This window comes from Poecile atricapillus, chromosome 6 (genome assembly GCF_030490865.1).
Source record: "Poecile atricapillus isolate bPoeAtr1 chromosome 6, bPoeAtr1.hap1, whole genome shotgun sequence".
Taxonomy (NCBI): Eukaryota; Metazoa; Chordata; class Aves; order Passeriformes; family Paridae; genus Poecile; species Poecile atricapillus.
Window position 1 is genome coordinate 22642223 of NC_081254.1, and position 19571 is coordinate 22661793.

Here is a 19571-nt window from a genome sequence, read left to right on the forward strand (position 1 = left end):
AGACAGTTCAGAAATTCTAAGCTTCAGAGATGCTGCTGGCTGGCAGGAGCTGTTACATGGTTTTAGGAGAAGTGTGGGTTCTATTAACTCACCTTACCCTCAGGGAAGAACCGGCACACTACATATAAATCATGGCTTTTTACTCCAGGACCAAAACACAGCACCTTTTAAACTGTGTGTGATTTTTAGAAGAGAGACCTGGTCAAATATTTTTGTTTTAAATAACAGGCTAACCAAGGGGAAGGAATACAAAATACCCTGCCTCCTGTCTCAGTGCAGCACCCCAGCACAAACTGCGCTCCTGTGGGGAGCTCAAATGAGGAGCTGGCCGGCCCAAAAAGCAATTTATTTTTTGATAGGTAATTTCTCAACAAAATCAGTTCCTGGACCCAGCATAACAAGAGGGGTGGGAGCTCAGGGTGCAGCAGACAGGCAGCACCTGAACAGCAGCCACACTCTCAGCATGTGCCCACGCCAGCCTCTGCTCAGCAGGCAAAGCTACGCTCACACCAGAGCTCACCTGAAACTGGTCTGCAGCCAGCATCCAAGCTGTCAAAATACAGCTGCATACAGGAGATTAGCAGGGGTTGTAAAACCTGCTAAAGAAGTTGGGCAAATATTTTAGCAATTAACCCGCACTGAGCTCCGTTTTACTGTAGCTACGCTGCTACCATTTCTCAAGATAGCTTGTTTAATGCTAGCTGCAGGATGCCTAAATTGCACAGCAGTGACAGATCGCTTAGCTACAGAGATAAATTATTGCAGGGGCAGTACATTACATAGGTTATGTTTTCATGATTTACAGCAGCTGAGGATGTGCCCCCAGATGTCCAGACAAAATCAAATTAAGTATATGATTTTTTTTTTCTTCTTTGAACATAAAAGCCATGCAAACTTGACTCAAAACCAAAAATTAAAGACTTGCATGTATGGCCTTAGACTTACACTGTGTGAGTGTTTGTTAGGTTAGCACTTAGGTTCCCATTCTTTATAAAATTAAAACATAAACCAAAATAATATGAAGACCGTGCAAGAAGTTCCCATATATAAAAGACTTTAACTAAAATGAAACGAAACATTTAAAGAATATCAACATCTATTTGGATTTGGAGAATGTTTTGATATTACAGAAGAAAATGTTAGTAAAGAATACCAAGACAAGTCCTGCTGTTCTCCAGACTCCAGATCACCTCCAAATTAGGATCAAGGTTTGCAGCTTTCCACTACTATTGCTAATAAACAAAGGTTATTCATCAAGTCCCTGAGAAACATAATGGCACAAGGAGTTTGCACATGAAAAAATATTTAATATTTTAAACATTGCCAAGAAGACTCAGGTGAAATCTAAAAAGAATGTGTTTTGGAGCTACAAAAAATTGAATATGAAAAATTCTTGATAGTTATGGTCATACGTAGGTTGTATCTAAGGTCGTATACCAGAAGCTCCGATGTTTAAAACGCTAGCTGGAAACATATCAAATGCCTTATAGAAACACCCCTTAAAAAAAATTCCAAACCTCGTAGATGCTGTTAAGCACCTGCAGCTATTTTGGGTAACTTAGCTTTGCCCTTAATTTTGATCTTGGGAGAACATAATGAAAAAGTGACTGTTTTCCAGAAGCAAACAAAAAATTTAGTTATTCTGTATGGTGATACAACTGCTCATGACGCTGAATTACATTGGTTTACTTTGTAGATGTTTATAGAGCCATCCTATGTTGTTTGACTTTTGAGGGAAGACTAATAGGTGTAGTGAGCGGGGGTGGCCACAAAACCCCTTATGGTTAAGCCAAAACAGGGGTCATGCCTAGGGCATTTTATCTGCCCTGCTTACACACCCCTGGGGAATTGCATCTCAACAGTTGATTTTCTGTTAATCAATTCACATTAGTGCCTGCCTTTTAGTTTTCACTTTGCTGAATTCCAGGAAAGAAGTTCTTAAACCAAATGCATGCTCTATCTCTGACCTAGTCAGAGCTGCTGCATTTCAAGGAGAAATAAGCAGATTTTATTTGCTCTACCAGCTGATAAGAGACACCTTCGTAAGTAAAGATTCATAGCCAGCAAGCTCAACACAGAACAAGATTCAGTGATCTGTTTACACAGGTCAGCAGTAATATGGGAGGGGAGGACATTTATGGAATTTTTTTCCTCAACCAGCTCCAGAGAAAGACTTGTGTGACATTATTCTTTTTTGTTTTTCTTTCTTTTTTACTGTGACTCAACATTATCATGATCATGGTCTTGATAAGGAGACCTGTAGCACTTGCCATCACTCCATGCAGTTTTCAGCAAGCATGTGTTTTTGTACTGTTCTTGCATTTACAAGATAAAATTTGTAACAATTAACTACTCAAGCAACTTACACATGAAGGAGGGGAGTTACGAACACAAAAATAGCAAATGCCTCATTCAAAAAAGCAGATCCGACTTTACATCCGAACCCGAAAGCCACATCCATTAAGTTACGCTCTAGCATACACAGCGATCTTCATACAGAGGATCATCAAAAATAAACTTTATTATCAAACTTAAAATTCACACATGAAACATATGATCTAGACACAAATAATACTGAAAACACTCTCAAACAATAACCATTTCAGGTAATTTCGATGAGTATCTCATTATCATTGTTTCGAATGCTTTTGGAGTACTTCTTAATACATACACCATCCTGAAATGTCTTCAAATGATTAGCTGGCCAGCTCTCAATGATGTTTTTAAATAGGGGAAAACTTATTTCTATAGAAATAACATTATCTAATTATGAATCAGAGATCCATAATTGTAGTGCTTGGGGGAAAAAATATGATAGCCTCTTGAAATATTTAGAAGACATAAATAACTATAGAACATTTACAAGTTTTAAATACTTAAAGGCCTTTGTTGCTATAAAAAGTTACTATGTACATATTAAATGCTATATAGAAATCCAGTCTGAGGTGAGTGTTGAGCTCTCAGATTTGGCCGCTGAAACCTATGAATTTGGTAGGCAGATTGTCCACAGGGTACACTATGGGGCCTGTTTTCATTGTAGGAGGTCCATTCAGCAGCTGCCAGTCACAGCTTCGAGCCAACTCCACTGTAAATATTTTTAGAAGGACTTTTGCAAACTCTTTGCCCACGCAGCTCCTCAAGCCCCCACCAAAAGGAATGAAACTGAACCTAGAGGAGTCCTCTGGAGATGGAGACATGAAGCGATCTGGATTAAATTCTTCCTTGTTGGTAAAGAGATCTGCTACATCATGTGTATCACAAATACTGTAAATAACATTCCAACCTTTAGGGATCTGGTAACCCTATAAAAAAGAACAGAAAGGAGATGTGAAGCACCTTGCTGTGCTAAATAATGTGAAGTGACAGCACAGGACACATCAGTGCACCCCACCTCCCCTCCTGGTTCCTGCAGGTCACTCTAAGGCAGACAGACCACACGAACATGAAATATTTTGCCGCTGCTCTGAGGAGTTGTGCCCAAACCTTGCTTACATTTAGCTCAAGGGTCTTGAGTGCAATCCGAAATCCTCCAGGAACAGGTGGGCTCAGCCTGAGGGTCTCTTTGATGACACAGCCTGTGTACTTCAGCTGCTCCAAGACCTCCATGTCCAGCTGCTTCTCTTGGTTGGAGCTGCACAGTAATCCCTGGAAAGTAAAATGCTGCCATGAAATTCATGAACCATGAAGCCAGGGCTCCTGGCACTGCAAAGCAGCTGCCCCTCAGCTGCAAGCAGTATTTTCCTGCCACCCCTAAAAGCAGGGCAGCACCTGGGTCAAAGGGAGCCCTGTCTGGGATACCTGTCCTGGAGGTACCTTCCTCCCACTGCCCCCTGCTGTGAAATGCCTCTGGGGAAGACACACCTTCACCTGCAGTTCTTTCCTCACTTTCTGCAGGACTTCATGGTGGAGCCCTAGGAAGGCGATCAGCGAGGTGGCAGCACTAGCAGTGGTTTCATGGCCCCCGAACAGCAGCTCTGTGGCAGACTCCTTCAGCTCCTTAACACAAAGGAGAGAAGAGGCATAAACCAGGCCCTGAACACATTATCTCTATCAGGCCCACTCTACCACTGCAATGCTGTACATTGTTCCCAAACTGGAACAGACACCCAGGGGTCAGGATGGGGGTGGTTGGTGGTGCTTATGCTCCCTGTGGACACATCTCCCCATCCAGCAACCTGACTCCCTAGTGCTCAACACAAGCCGGCTTATTTCATTGAGAGAGAGAGCATCTCCTGCTCTTTCCTTTTGTCCCCACAAGGTAGTTATGACATTCTCAGAGGGCCTGAGGGAGAGAAATTAATCCAGTCCTGGGAAACCTTACCTGCATGTTGAGCTGCTCCCCGTTACCCTGTGTGTGTTCCATCAGCAGCTGCAGTGCATCCTTGTAGCCACCCTCAGGTTCCTTGCGGGCCATCTTGGCACGGATGTTCTCCTCGATCTTGGCATGGATGATGTTGCGTGCCCGCAAGCCCTGACCGAGCAGGAGGGAGAACAGTGTAGGTCGTAGGCTGCAGTGCCATCCCTCCCCCCCGATTCCCCCGTGCGCTGGCCGCAGGGGCACCCCTCTCCGCCTGGCCCGCCGTGAGCCTTACCCTATAGAGCCCACTGAACGGCACATCGATGGGCAGGGAAAAGAGGTTGCGGATCATCTCCTCGAAGGCCTCGACCAGCTGCTGCTCGCCGTCGGGGCTGGCCTGGCGGGGCTGGAAGCCCAGCAGGATTCTCATGGCAATGCGAAACATGAGGCGCTTCACCTCGGGGTACACGAGCAGGCAGGGCCCGGCGGCGCCCAGCCACCGCTCCAGGCAGGCGCTCACCTCCTCCTGGATGACGGGCACGTAGTGCTGCAGGGCGTCCCGGGAGAAGGCGCGCATGATCACCTGCCCGGGGGGACGGGGAGGAACGGGACACAGGCTCAGCCGCCGCGCCCGGGGCGACCGCGCCCGCTCCCCGCCCGCCGTCGGGCCGTACCTTTTTGCGGTGCTTGTGCTGCCCGTTGTGGAGATTGGAGAGGCAGCCCGAGCCCAGGATGGTCCGCACCGAGGCGGGCCACTGCACGGAGACGAGCCGGTGCTCGCCCAGCAGGATGTGCCGCACGTTCTCGGCGCCCATCACCCGTACCGTGGGCCGCCCAAAGAGGTGAGTCTTATAGATGAAGCCGTATTTCCTGCGTTTCATCTGCAGGAATTTCCGCCTCTAGACAGGGGGGGAAATGATAAATTGTAGAAAGGATAAGAGGAAGAGGCAGGAAGAGTAGCTCTTTCCCACCTGGGCAGGGGAGCTTGTCAAAGTTGTCTCTCATCTCCCTCCCCTGCAGCCAGAGGAGCTCTGGCTCCAGAGGGTCTCCTCTCCGCTTCCCGCGCCCTCGCCTCGCCTTACCTGCAGCACCAGCTGCAGCGTCTCCCCGAAGAAGGGGAGCCCCATGGTGCCCGGGGGCAGCGGGAGCGGGCAGCTGGGGTCGCGGCTGCTCACGCAGTACAGGTCCCAGAGCTTCACGGCAGCCAGAAAGAGTAGCAGGGGCAGCAGGAAGGTGCACAGGGCGCTGGCGACTAGGGCGGAGAAGCCCATGACTAGGGAGCGACTCCCGCCCGGCCCCCCGGGAGCTCTTGAGTGCGCGGGCTGGGCTCGCCGCGGGCCGCCTTTTATACCCTTCCCAGGTTGCTGCCCACCCCTACCTTGGTCCGATAAATTAGTTCACCCAAAGTTCATCTTTAATTGCGGATTGCGGCCTAGCTCCTCCCCCCGAAATCTTTAACTATTTGTTTTGCGTAGTGCATCCTACCCGCCGCAGACCGCTGCCGGGGAAGGAAAGGTGCTGTCGGGGGCGGCGGCAGCGGCTCCGGGCTCGCTGACCCTGAGCTGCGCTCAGCGAGTGGGCTGCGGGACGCCGCCGACAGCTGACAGCCAGTGGTCGGCCACCGCCGCCTCCTCGTCCTCGGATTTATCACCGGTGCTCGATAGAGACCAGAGGTTGCTCCCAGAAATTCCCGCTCCGGTACCCGGCGGCCCGGCTGTCCGGAGACACCTACCCCGCGGCGCTACCGCCCGGCGCGGTGCGCTCTGCGCAGCTCCTTCGCCCGCCCGCCGTCGGCCGGGAACGGCGAGGTAGCGGCCGCACCCGGGCAATGCCGGGCCGGGACCGTGGGACGGCCGGAGCGGACGGTCCCCCGTGCTGGGGCAGCCCGGAGACCCCTTGAGCAGAGCCGCAGCTGTGCCGGCGCATCGGCGGAGGAGCCTCCGCTGTCCCCTGGCTCACCTCGAAAGGCACGGCTTGTATTTCTGCTGGCCGCGGAGGAAGGAGCCGCCGGCAGCAGTTCGTCTCAGCCTCCCGATGCAGGTTCAAGCGCGGGTCATCGAGGGAAAAGGAGGTGAGCGCAGAAAGGAAACACCAAACCCGCCGTGCCCGGCTCCTCTCCCCGGGATCTGCTGCCTCGGAGCCCTCACCCGAGGCTCTCCGGCATCCCGTCGGGGCTGCCGCGGCCGGGAAGAGGCGCTCGGCACGGCCGGGCACCCCGCCTGCAGCCGCGGCACAGGGGCTCCGCGCTGGCGGGCGGGAAGCGGAGCTGCTCTCCGGGCTGGAGCAGCGACTCCGGGCAGGAGGAGCGGGGTAGGAGCAGGGCAGCGGGAGGGGTGCGCGGGCTGGGGCTGCTGCCGGGTGCCGGCGCAGGAGCCGCCGGCCGCTGGGGAAGGAGCGCCCGGCGAGGACCGCGGCTGTGGGGCCGCGGAGCTCTTCGCCGGCCACGGCTGCTGCCAATACACTTCTTTTATTTTTTACGGATTTTATATTTTCCCTCCCTGTTACTTTTGCTTTCTTGTTCCCAGACAAGCTCAATAAACGCTGGAAGTTTTGTGTGTGTGTCTGTGTAGGGGAGAGGGAGATGTCACCTTTAATTATTATTTTTCTAACGATCAACGCATCACACGAGACCCGCCCTCCTGTTATGATGCCGTGTCGGAGCGGGGCCCGCCTCCGCAGCCCCTTGCCCAGGAGGGAACCCTCCGAAGGGTGCTCCCCCGGCCCGGGGGCCGTAGCCCCTCGGGGTTCGCCGCGGGCCTGGGGCGGCTCCGTGGGGCCCGGCCGGCGCTGGCCGGGAGCGGCGGCCGCGCCCTGACCCGGCGCTCTCCCCTTGCCGGGCGCTGACCTGCTTGTGACCTACAACACGGACCGTGACATCTGAGTGAACCCGGCCGGCAACCGCGCCAAGTTCACTGTCTATCAAAATAACGAGATACGGTGGCCTGAGCACCGATAATTGCCACAGGAAGGCTTTATTATCTCCCCAGCTGTGTATTCCCCAGCCATCGGCTTGAAAAGAATCAAATGGTAAAGAGTGAAAGGGATAATTAAAAACATCTTGGAAGGGGGTCAAGAAATTAACAGCCTAATATGAACAAACTTTGATTACAAGTAACAATTATTACACTTCATTTGTAAATGCTCGTGTTTATCTGCAAACAAAATCAGTTTATCAGTTTCTTTTTGTTTCTTTTTTTTTTTTTTTTTTTAACTAGATTCATGTTACATTTTTCAGCGGGCTTGTTGGTGCTCAGGGTAATTTTTAAGTGCGCTGCTGCAGGAGCCCTGACCTTCCTGCACTGGTTGCTGGACACTGCAGGCCCAGCCCTATCCACAGCGAGACCCTGAATCTCCTGCAGTCTCAGTCAGCCAGTAGCTCCTGCTAATTAAAGTTAGTCATTGCCACTTGCAGCCGCCATCTACTGATTTCACCTCTGATAGGCAAAAAGATTCACCTTTCAGGACAAGGTCAGGAGGGCCAAAGGCTCTGGTTCACTACAGGGTCGACTTGCCAATAGCACTTAACTCAGGCCTGCAGTTCAACCTCTTCCAGATTTGACCTGTCACATTTGGGAGCCAAGTTTCTGCCCGAGGTAGCGTGGTGGTCATTGCACAGCCCTCCAGCAGTTAAGGATAGCACATGCCTTGCTGCAGTGCCCCAGCACAGACAGGCAAGGGGGACTGGCCAGGGCAAGGCCATCTCTAGCACTGAAACAGGATGACGAGAGTTTCAGGAGACTGGAGAGCTCCCCAGAGCCTTTCCAAAGGGACACTGTCTTCATGCCGTGTTTTGGCCCTCACAGGTCAAGCTGATTCTTCACACAGAACACATGACACTACCAGGCATGGGATGCTCTGGAGGGACAAGGATGATTGTTTTCCCACTGCATTCACACAGAATGCATGACAGTGGGGAGTAGAAGTGAAGCTGAAAGAAATGTGTAAACATGTCATCGTGGATCAAGGACCATGGCTCTGTTCTCAGTACACAAGCAACAGGACTCAATTTTATTTTACATGGGAAAGAAATACCCTGTGGAGGTACTCAAAAGCCATCTAAAAGGGTGCCCTCAGCACCCACTTTTAGCCTCAGGTACCACCCCCTGGATGGATGCATGGAGCTGCTGTCCTGACACTTCCCCTGGCAGAGCTGGGCTGATGAGGTGACAGTCAGTCTGGCCAGCCAGCCAGCTATCACAGGGCCTGTGTCACCTTGCAAATGTCCCCTCTGCAATGGGAACAGCATCATCAGAACAAGGGACTTTCTACCACAAATCAGATGTATTCAGAAATGCCTGTTTTCTAAACATTTGCTCCCCAGAGCCCCCTCCCCTGCTTCAGTCCAATCCCATGGGCAGGCTGTGGCTGGGGAGAATATCCTGGGGGGGACCTCAGAGGGGGCTTCATTACAGACCCCAAGCAGCAGCACAGTGCTCAAGCACAACATATACAGCTACTGCTAGTGGATAAATGAGAGATATCCTCTTTGTGCCAGCTGTAATGGGAAGTGCATGAATGAGATTAAATATTTACAATAAAAACCACTTTACACCCTATTATTCTAGCTAGAGTTGATGCCATGGATTGGGCAACTCTGGCTTGTGTTTTCCTGCAGAGCCCCCCACCTTCTCTCTTTTATCATCTAAAAAGCTACAGTGTGCAGGATGTCCTGCCTCTCCTATAACACACCTACAGGAGATAACCCTGGGAGTCTTAGCTATGGGTTTGGGAGTTTTGCTCCCCATCCCTGGTAGCTGGGGGGCCGAATGGGGCAGTGGCTGACTGAGCCCCCATGGCATAAGCACCCTGTCAGCAGCTTCAGCAGGTTTTGCGCCAGTGCTTGGGAGTGGGATACCCTGCTGCAGCACCCTGCATGCCCTACCAGCCTGTACACCAGGAGAGGAAAAATAGAAAGACCTTTAAGGTTTTGTTCAGCAGTGATCCAGTAGCATAGCCAGCCTGGGGCAGCAGAGACCTGCTCCTGGCAGTTGTGGAGGGGCATTGGCTCCAGGGCTGAGGGGAGCAGGGCATCCCTGGCTCAGGCCTCCTGGCCTTGGCTGGGCTGCAAGGGGTGGAAGTAGAGCTGCAGCCCATCGTCGACAGGGTGCACGATGGGCACGGTCTGCATAGTGGGGTAGCCAGGGGTGGCCAGCTCCCAGCGGGCCGTGCTGACCAGCTCAATGGCCAGCAGCTTGAGGATGGTCTGTGCCAGCTCCTTTCCAATGCAGCTCCGTGCCCCTCCACCGAAGGGGATGTAGTGGAACCGGCCTGCAGCCTCCGGCCGGCCAGCACCAAAGCGGTCTGGGTCAAAGCTGCTGGGGGGGCTCTGGTAGACAGCAGCTGTCTCATGTGTGTCACGGATGCTGTACATGACGCTCCAGCCTTTGGGGATCTGGTAACCCTGGGAAAGGGAGAGAAGAGGGAGGAGAGGACTGTTACATACCTGTGCTACTGGAAGGTGAGCAGAGGGTGCCTGGTGACAGCCCCACCGCACTGCCCACCTGCTCTGCAGTTCCATTTCTCCCCAGCCCAACTGGGACCCACAGAGGTTGCCAGGTAACACTTCCCCTTGAGCTACACCACCAAGCACCACCATTGTGCTGGACACAGGGTGCTTGCACACAACAGCAGGCAGCAGCTGTTTAGCAGCCTGCCACAGTATGAAGTACTTACATCGAGCTCAAAAGTCTGCAGTGCCGTCCTGTAGCCTCCGGAGACCGGGGGCAGCACCCGCAGCACCTCCTTAATCACACAGTCCAGGTAGCGCAGGCGGCTCAGCTTCTCCAGGCTGATGTCTGAGGCGCAGTGACAGCTTAGCCTTGGTGGGGCCGGGAGCTGGGGGCCAGGGCAGGAGTTGCTCTGGGGGACAGTGGGCTCCAGCAGGGCACTGGACTGGAGGGAATCTTCCTCCACTGGGGCCAGGGGCTGGCTCTGGTCCTGGAGAATGTCTTTGGCCATGGAGTGGGAAAGTGGTTTCTCTCTATCCCTGGTCTGGATGGTCAGGGTGTCCAGACAGGGTCCTGCAGGGCAGCACTGACTCTGCTGGTACAACTCATGGGATATCAGCTCCTGCCTTATTTTTTCAATCACTGAGGGATGCTTCAATAGCAGGAGGATCAGAGACGTGCTAGCACTAGCCGTGGTGAAAAAGGCAGCAAATATGAGCTCAATTGCTGATTCCTGGGAGAGGAATGAAAATGCCAAGTTTGAATAACATTTCAACATGCTTGTGTCTCAGACTGCTCTCATCTTTTGCAGGTTTTGCTCCTGTGCAGAAGGCCTTGGGCCCCACTCTGATCCCCAAACCTGCACCCATCTTGGGTTGGCAGGGACCAAAGCATTTCTGTATGAACTGTACATCCACTTGCTAAGTGACTGATGCAGAACCACAGCTGGGATGAGTACACATTACCTCCAATCTAGCTCTTCTGAGCTTTCTTCACAAGATTTACCAATTTTAAGGCAGCACTTTAGCATGCATTATAGCACATTGAGTAAAGTCCATTTCAAGTATTATGCTTTTTATCTTCATCTGCCAGTTCCCCTTTGTACCCAGCTTTTACTTTTCTGCCCAGGCAGTGAATATGGGCAGTGGTTTATGCACAAATACTTAATGTGCTGGCAGCTAAAATGGGTTACATTTAATCCATCTCCAGTTATGACTGATCTGATCTGATCTGGGAGGGGACTCAAGGCAAGAGGCAAAAGCATAAAGGCCTCTGTGCTAGAGTGGGTCAGCCTGGGAAGTGCTGTAGCCAGCAGGGAGCACACACCAGGCAATGGACTTGCTTGCTTTTCAAGCTGTACAGTCTGAAGCACAGCAGAGTTCCCATTAGCTCCACAGCAGATATATCCATAACAAATTAGGAAGTTAACCAGCTCAGATGGTTAACATGGACCACAGCACAGTCAAATCTGTAACATGTGCTTTGTCCAAGGTCAGAGGTCCCCTTGCAGCCTCCCAGCCTTTGTGTCTGCAGGGTCTATACGGAAGAGCATATGCCAGGTTGCTGGGGTCTTTTTGCAGCACCCTCTGATAAACTTCTGCAAACGGTTTTCCCAAAGTTAAGGGTTGCCCAGAGGTGGTCCATGGCATGACACATCTCTGACAGCAAACATAACCCTCAAACCTACAGCACCATCTGAAGGTGCCAGTGGCTCCATAGCACAGGGCTGGGAGTGCTGAGGCCAGAGACAAAAGGCAAGGAGAAGCTGAAGGTAGGAGTACCAGGAGAAGTGTCCCTGGGAGGCCTGGAACTGACTGGTATTGCAGAGCACTAATTGCTTCAGCCCAGGGGCAAAGAGGAGCAAAATCCCCCAAGGACACAGAGCAGTTTCCTTTCACATGACTGTGTCTGGACTTTAAATGGTTCTGACACAACTGGTTCCAGAGAGGTGAAGCCACAAACACAAATAAGAACACTTGAAGACTGAAGGTACTTGGATTCAAGTCTGATAAAGTTAAGGATAATATAACAAAGATGACTTTTTGCTAACATCCCTAGTGCCATATATTGGCTGGACTAGATGCTTTGGCCAAAGTGCAGCCCTCAAGGGTATCTTTCAGCTGAAATAAAACCCCTGGAACAACAGATCCCTGTCAATCCCTATCACACCTCCTGCAGGCATTAGCAGGAATTTTTACATTCACAAGGTAGCAGACCCAGATGAAAAGAAACCTCTCAGTCCCACCACATGCAATTAAACCCCAAGACATTTCAATAGCATGCAAGGAATTTAGGGCAAGCTCTTAGGTTTGAAATAACAGCCCTTATGTTCTTTGCATCAACCTCTGACAGTGCTGCTGCAGAAGCTGTGTCACAGCTGCTGTCACAACTTTCCCTCCCTGCTTCTATGAGGCCAACAGAACCAGTGACTAAAAGGCAGGATATTCCCAAGCTTCATCACCAGTACCGTCCCTGTCCTGGGAGGCAGAACAGGCAGCATTACACCCAGCCAGTGACAGCATTATTAGGCAGGATGGGGTTTTTAAAAATCTTCCCAAGGTTTAAAATATTTTAAAAGAGTATTGTTGGCAAAGCAGTATCTTTTTAATGAGCTTTACATTTCAAGGGCCCTGGTGAGTTCATGGCAGCAGGACAAATCACTGTGTATTTTGGAAAATTTCTGGGAAGACTGTCTTTCCAGATCATTTGAACAAAAAGCAAATTAGTGACTAGTTTGTGCCAGTGTCTGGAGGGTCTCTCAAAGACATATATCCACAACTCTGAGACAGCTTTGGACTTTTTATCCAATTACACTGTTTCATTAAATGAGACCTCTACTACTGTTTTATTAGGGTGGAGAATACTGCCATAATTGCAAGCAGAGGCAATTCAGTTTGCAAGTAATTTTGTTAAATACAGAAAATTTCCAACCCTAAAGGTGCAGAACAACATATGAATGTATTAAAATTTGAATCAGCTGGCCCGAGGTCACTGTCATGTCACTCAGTCCATGTTATATTCAGTATCTCCTTATTCCATTTGTGGTCAGAGCCAGGGACATGATGAGAGATTGTGAAATTATTCTTGCTTAATATTCATGTGACTCTTAACAGAGATTAATTAATCTTGATCAATCATATTTTGAATAAGTCAATTTTTTAAAAATTACATTATAATAAAACGTTAGAATAAATAATGTCATAAATAATTACAATAAAATTTATTTAGGAATATATGCTAGTTCTAATTATATCTAATAGTTGCTCAAAGTTTTTCAAATATTTTAGATTTAGAGATTGCATTTTTACAAAATATTATAAAATATTAGTCTTTGGATAGTTATCCTGAAATACTTTTATAAATAGTAAAACTACCTTTAAACTATATTCAAATACTTTAAAACCACATCCAGATGCTGTACCCATGCAAAACTGCTTCAAAACTTGTTATATGAATGCAATCTTATCTATCATTCACGGATAGCAAGTGACGTGGAACTATGAAGGATGCAGTACTAATGACAATTTTTTTTCCCAAGATCTTTGGCAAAATACTCATCACATTCACTTGGTGGTTTTGGCTCAGTAAAGACTACTGGGTTCATCTCTGTGTCACAGTCATGTATCATATTTCATCATAGCAATCCACAGGCTACATGATCTGATGAATGAGGAGGTGATAGTGATTGACCTGGAATTCGTTGTTCCATCCCTGGACCCATTCTGATTTATCACTTCAGAAATTTCTGGGCTCACAGCCCTGAGGAGTCCAGTGATGTGATCAACACCCTGCCCTAGGCTGGGTGCTGGGCTGTGTTTGAGAAGCACACAAATAGCTCTAAATATTTCCAAGAGAGTGTCCTGGAGGTTACTGAGTGCACAGATGTGCAGAGCCTTAACACAGCCACATAACCCTACAAGCATCCTACATGGCTGGTGGCCATGAAGAGGAAAGGTAGAAGGGACATCCATTCCCTTTTAAAAAGGTCCCTTCTAATGCAAAGCGACACAAGACCACGAGAGCTTTAGAGTGTGCCAAGTGCAAGCTCCCTCACTTGCACAGAAGCTGGTGTCCTCACTGCTGGTAAGAGGGGCACAGGAGCCAGCAGCCGGTGGTGGTCCCCACACAAGCCTTCTCCTGGCCCTCAGCCCATCTCAAACAGACAGTGAGTCACAAGTGGCACTGCAAGGCAGAGGTTCTCCTTACCTTTAGCTCCTGCATGGTGAGTTCTTTGCCATGCTCCTTGGCACCGTTCATTATGAAATCCAGAGCATCACTGTGGTCTTCTGGGTTGTTTCTCTGAAGTTTTTCCTGTATAGCCTTCTCCATAAACTTATGTAGCATGTCCCGTGCTTTGATTCCCTGCGAGAGGCACACACAGTTCAGGAGAACCTTGGGAACTGCTCCCCTCTCTAGAGAGACCAAGGGTACCCAAGTGTAGCAATCCTTAATCCCAGGACCTGTAACAGCAAGAATTGTTTAATCTGCTGCCCAGCCCCAGAGCCTTGCAAGAGGCACCAGTTTTGGGGGAAAATGCTGCACATTCTGTTGCCTTGCTGTTGTGAATCAAATGCAACAAAATCCCAATAAACAATGTGGGAGAAAAAGACGGCAGTAAACCCATGCTACCAAATTCAGCGGCATCTGCTCTGAGCAAACCTATAGTTGGGCCAGGTCCAAAAGAAGCTTATCCCAAGGGACAAGAAAAGGTAACAATAAAACTGAGTCCAGACAGCAAGGCATGAATGGTTTTACAAGGATATAGTGGATAAAGACAGATTAATCACAGTCAGCTCATTTTCAGGTGTGTTGCACTCCCGTGCACCAAAACTTTCATGTAAGATTTCAGCAAGTCAAGTGACCAACAATGTCTTTGCAAAGTGGGATGGATGGAGTCACAGAGCATACAACTCTCTATCAAAATGTCTCCTGCAAAAGCCAGAAGGACCAGAAGTTTGAAATTAAAAATGGCCATGACCAAATGTTGGGAAGAAGATACAAAGGCTTAGATTTGAGGTGGGAAGGATTGGACTAAGTAAACTGGGCAGGGAGTGAGGAGAAAGACAAGAAGACCGAAAGGCAAGATAAAGATATTGATCTGGGACCAGGCGGGCTTTGGCTGACCTGAAAGAGGGTAGGGAAGGATAGGGAAGGAGGGATGAAAGCTCATACTGGTAACAACCTGCAAAGACAAACTGGACAGGGAAAATAAGAGCTTTGATGAAGAGTAGCAGAGAGGCTGGGGGAGAACTTGGACTGTCTGGGTAACGTGATCCAACAGGGCAAAGCTCAAAGTGGAAATAAGAGATGAGGGAAGACCAGGCTAAAGTGGACAGAAGACTTCAGCTGCGGTAAGGGTGGAGCACACAAAGCCAGAGGAGGGAGGAATGTGAGATGAAGAATGGTATACAGAATCTATACCTAGAGCAGGAGTGTGGAGAGGCAAAGAGGGGCAGAGCAGCAGGGAAGAAACTGCAGGTTGAAAGAGGCTCTCTCCCTGACTTGTCTCTAGGCTGCCGGACTACAAGGGACCGAGGACCATAAGAGGGTCTTAAAGTCCTCAGCCTGCCTGAGTTGCAAGAGGAGGTGCTAAGGTGAGGTGTGCTGTGCCCACCTGTCTTTGTCCTTACGCCCACACACCCCTCGGCCATGGGCTGACATGAGTTCAGATGGGGTAAGATGGGACAGGGTCAGACATGATGAACTCCCCAGAGGCAACATATGGGATGAGGGAGAAGAGGAGCCGTGTGCTGTACAATGAGCTGGACCCAGTGTCCAGAGGTGTTGGAAGCCAGGCAGGAGCAGGTGAGAACTGCAGAGAGAAGGGGAAATGGCTGGGGTAGATAAGATACCAAGCCCTCAGACCTAGAATGGGGTGTTGCAGGTGTCCTGGCCCATCAGAAATGTCCCTTGGTGGGCCTAGGGACAGGGGGTCTGTGCCGCCAGGGCAGAAGGAGTAGTCCAGGCAGCAGTACCTTGCGCAGCCCACTGAAGGGTAGGTTGAGGGGCAGGGAGAAGAGGTTCTCCACCAGCTGTTCAAAAGTTTTGGCCAGATCCTTGAACTGCTTTTCCTCCAGGCGGAGCCCCAGCAGAATCCGAGCTGCAATGCGGAAAGTTAAGGTTTTAGCGGAGGAATAAACTGCGATAGAGCCTGGCTCCATGCACCAGCCCCGCAGCTCCCAGCTCACAACCTTCTGGATCCGCGGCAGGTAGCTCTCAAGGGCGGCACGGCTGAAGACTCTGGCCAGGATCTAGGAGGAGAAGGGGGGAAGAGAGGCAGGTAGTTAAAGCAGGGGGAGCACGCATGCCACCGAGGCCCAGGCCTGGGCCGGAGGTGCCGCCTGGGCTGTGTGACCTGTCGGGTGGCTGTGAGGCTCACCTTGCGACGCTGGCGGTGCAGGTCGCCAGTGGAGCTGAGCAGAGTATGGGAGCCCAGGATGATCTGGGTGCTTTGGGGCCACTGTGTGCTGACCAGCGTGTGCTCACCCAGCAGGATCTTGCGGATGTTCTCAGCACCCGTCACCCGCACCACGGGCCGGCCCAGGAGGTGGGTCTTGAAGACGTTTCCGTACTTCTCCCGCCGAGAGCTGTGGAAGCGGGAGCCCTGGGGACGAGCTGCGGGTCAGCCCGTGGCTCCCGCCAGCCCCTTCCCACCCCGAGCCGTCCCGTCTCCCGGCGCCTTACCTGGAGCAGCCAGTGCAGAGTCTCCCCGAAGAAGGGCCAGCCCATGGAGCCCTTGGGCAGGGGCAGGGCGCTGGCGCGGTCCCGGCTGAGGCTCCAGCGCAGCGCCCACAGGTGCCGGCACAGGGTGACCAGCAGCGCCAGGGCCAGCAGCACCAGCGCCGCCGCCTCGGGCCAGGAGAGCCCAGCCGGCATCCTCCTCCTCCGGCGGCGGGGACGGGGCGGGCGGAGGCGGCTGTCAGGCACGGGGGGCCGGCGCCCCCCGACTCGGCTACGGGCGCTGCGCGACGGGCCCTGCCGGCTGCTGCCCGCCCGGCCCCGCTCGCCTCCTGCTGCCGGTTCGCCCCTCGGCCACATTTATATAGATATTGGCCACTTACGCCCGATCCACCTTCGGAGATGACGTATCCGCTGCATATTTAAGCAGCGCGGCCAAGTGCGGTGATTGGCGCGGGAGGGCCGGGGACAGCGGCCGAGGGGCTCGGGGCGGCGGCGGGGCAGCCCCCGGGGCCGAGGGCCCGGCGCCCCCTCCCGCCCCCGCCCACCCCTCGGGGCGCCCCAGCCGGAGGCGGGACGGCCGCCCCTGCGAGCGGGGCACCCTCTCCGCCCCGCCGGGAGCTCCCGGCGCCCCCTCGGGCCGGCCTGCCCAGGTGGCGAGTCCCGTCCCGGGCTTCCCCGACCAGGGAGCGTCCCAGCCCTCCCCGGCAAGCCTCACTGCCCGCGGCTTCCCCGCCTGCAGCGGCAGTCGGGGAGGGCCTGCAGCGCTCCCGGCCCGCACCCCGCCGTCGGGGCCGCGCGGATCCCCGGCCGCCTTCCCCGGGGGTAAATCACCAATGAGTGGGGACCTGCACAGGTCCCGCAAAACCGGCTCCGAGGCGTGCTCCGGTGTGTGAAATTAAACAGAAATACGGGTGAGGTTTATATTACTGTATTTAGACCGTCAATAACTTAAAAATACAGCGAAAATGTACATTATTTTTACACGTTCCATTTGGTTTGTATTTGTTAGACATTCTCTTAGTGTCTAAAACAGCCAGGAGGGGACAGTGCAAAGACTGGTAGTGGGACAAAATGCTAATCGCTGGGATGGGGCTGGCAGGAGAAAGCGCAAACTAACAAACAGATGCGGCACAAAACCAACAGCGGCAAACCTATTCCTTACTGCAACCTGGGATAAAGAACCCGAGATCTTACAAAAGTACAGTTAGAAATAGTAACCCTGAGGAACAAAACCAAACGAAACAACAACATGTCACATTATAAAGAACTCAAATGGTTATTTACATTACAACTTCAAGATTAAACCCTTTTGGAGAACAAAGCCTAAGTCCTAATGCTAAATAGATATCTAATTCTCAGGTAGTTTTCAAAGGTACTAAAAATCAGAAGACTTTTTCATACCTCCAGACTACAAAACCTGGTATACAAAATTATGTCCAACCACTTTAAGGCTAATATACATTTAATGCGGGAAAACAACAGGCGGCATCAGAAACACAAGTATCTCAATGCTCAAAAACATTAAGTTAGGATTCAACCAGAAAACAGCAACTAAGGGATCATTTCTCAAATAATTCCTAATCTGAGCAAAATTTTGGATACCATATCTGCAGCTATTTAAATAATATATTTACAGTTCAGCTGTTCCATGTACAATACAATTGCGCTGGTTTTTATTGTACAACCTCATTTTTCACCATTTGTTTACAATATACAAAATAGTATTCGATCCATTAAAAATACGTACAAAGAATTGCTTGTTGAAGACTACATGTACAATCCATCTACTGCATTTTTCTTTTTCTCTGTCAAACAAAAGTCCTAACTGGTATCACCATTTGCTTAGTAGAAATAGTGGCTAAGAAACACCTCGGTGTGATGAGATACTGTCGATTTAAGAGGCCTATGTGTGCTGGGACATACCATTCACTAAACTCCTAAGTTGCTTTACTACAGTCTCTATTAGCTTCTGCTTGTCACGGTCATTCTTCCTGAACTGAGCAAAAATGTTGTTCTTTTTGCTGGAGTCTTTCATTCTAGAGAAATAAAAAAGTAAATGACAAACACATTAGAAACACAAATTGAAAAGGAAAAACCAACTATTTTGATTGGTTTACTACTGTTCCTCTTTTGATCTTTCCGCTAATAAGAAATGGAAGATTACAAAACCTGTTCACTATGTGTTCTTAAATTAAACTTCTGCAATGCAGAATTCGTTTTATCAAATACTACTTCACAAATAACCTGTAAGTATTCAGCAAATACCCCTTCAGCAGGACCCCGATCCTACCAATTGCCTTAGGAGAGAAGCAAGTCAGAAAACCCGTTAGTATCATCTGCTTCTATGGTAAATTCAGACTCGGCGAATGGGTGAGTTTTGTTCACCGTCAGAAACGGGCATATATATTGCTGATTTCCCGTACCAACGGATACGACAACGAAATTCCGGAAATTAATAAAGTTAGAGAAACAATATTTTGTAACAATATAGGCGATACGTACCCTCTGTGAACTCTGCAAAAGACATTTTCATCGCGGGCAGGAGAGGAGAGAAAACACTGTTAGAAAGAGTATTTAAACCGCAGCGCCCTTTGATGCGGTTTTTACAAGCAGGTTGGTACCAGGCTGCCGGTAACGTGCCCTGCTCACCCTGCCCTCCCTGCCCGCCCGCCAGGCCGGCCGAAACCTCGCACCGGCTTCACTACGGCCAAAGCTCAGCGTCTCCCTTCCCTAGAGCGGCAATTCGGGCAGCCGCTGGCTGCTCCCGCGGTCCGGCCCCGCCGCTCCCGGCAGGGCGGCTCCGGCTCCGGCGCCGCTTTGCATCCCAGCGCCGGCAGCTCCGGCCCCGGCCCCCGCACTTACTTCTCCAGGAGCGTGAGGGCCGTGCTGGGGTTGACCCGCAAATACTTGGAGGTGGCCTGCCCGTAGTCAGCCAGGTAGGTGGACCAGTCCCACACCATGAAGAGGTCCAGGAGCTGCGGGGGGAGAGACGGATGAGGGAGTGTGGGGCGGCTCTGCGGAGAGGCCGGGCGCAGCCCCTCGCCGAGCCCGGCCAACACTCCCCCTTCACCTGCCCATTTCCTTCTTTAACGTCTCTCGCCTCCCTCAGTGTGCAGGCAGGCGGCTGGGCAGGTTCGGCCCCAAGA

The 19571-nt window shown here is 51.0% G+C and overlaps 3 protein-coding genes across 7 annotated transcripts in view; all 3 read right to left on the reverse strand.

Annotated features, from left to right (window-relative positions):
* Positions 1–2503: 2503 nt before the first annotated feature.
* LOC131580327 (cytochrome P450 26A1) lies at positions 2504–6100 on the reverse strand. The gene is made up of 7 exons (XM_058841386.1): positions 5380–6100; positions 4972–5196; positions 4593–4880; positions 4322–4471; positions 3862–3996; positions 3493–3645; positions 2504–3302 (listed from the first exon to the last, which is right to left on the reverse strand). The coding sequence occupies exons 1-7, from the start codon at positions 5566–5568 to the stop codon at positions 2961–2963; spliced, it is 1482 nt and encodes a 493-aa protein (XP_058697369.1). The 5' UTR covers positions 5569–6100; the 3' UTR covers positions 2504–2960.
* A 1167-nt stretch (positions 6101–7267) lies between these two features.
* Positions 7268–16620, reverse strand: LOC131580324 (cytochrome P450 26C1). The gene is made up of 6 exons (XM_058841384.1): positions 16429–16620; positions 16124–16348; positions 15720–15995; positions 13951–14106; positions 9971–10477; positions 7268–9698 (listed from the first exon to the last, which is right to left on the reverse strand). Exons 1-6 carry the CDS (start codon positions 16618–16620, stop codon positions 9336–9338), a joined length of 1719 nt encoding a protein of 572 aa, XP_058697367.1. The 3' UTR covers positions 7268–9335.
* A 717-nt stretch (positions 16621–17337) lies between these two features.
* Positions 17338–19571, reverse strand: part of EXOC6 (exocyst complex component 6) — an 89096-nt gene continuing 86862 nt past the window's right edge. For 4 of the 5 annotated variants that reach the window (XM_058840718.1, XM_058840717.1, XM_058840720.1 and 1 more), the window contains 3 exons: positions 19288–19400; positions 18928–18939; positions 17338–18461 (listed from right to left, as the gene is read on the reverse strand). In XM_058840718.1, the coding sequence (XP_058696701.1) occupies positions 18329–18461; positions 18928–18939; positions 19288–19400 (258 nt within the window). In that variant the 3' untranslated portion in view covers positions 17338–18328. Of the gene's footprint in view, positions 18462–18927; positions 19401–19571 lie in introns of those variants that run through there. The other variant, XM_058840721.1, reaches the window with a different exon arrangement.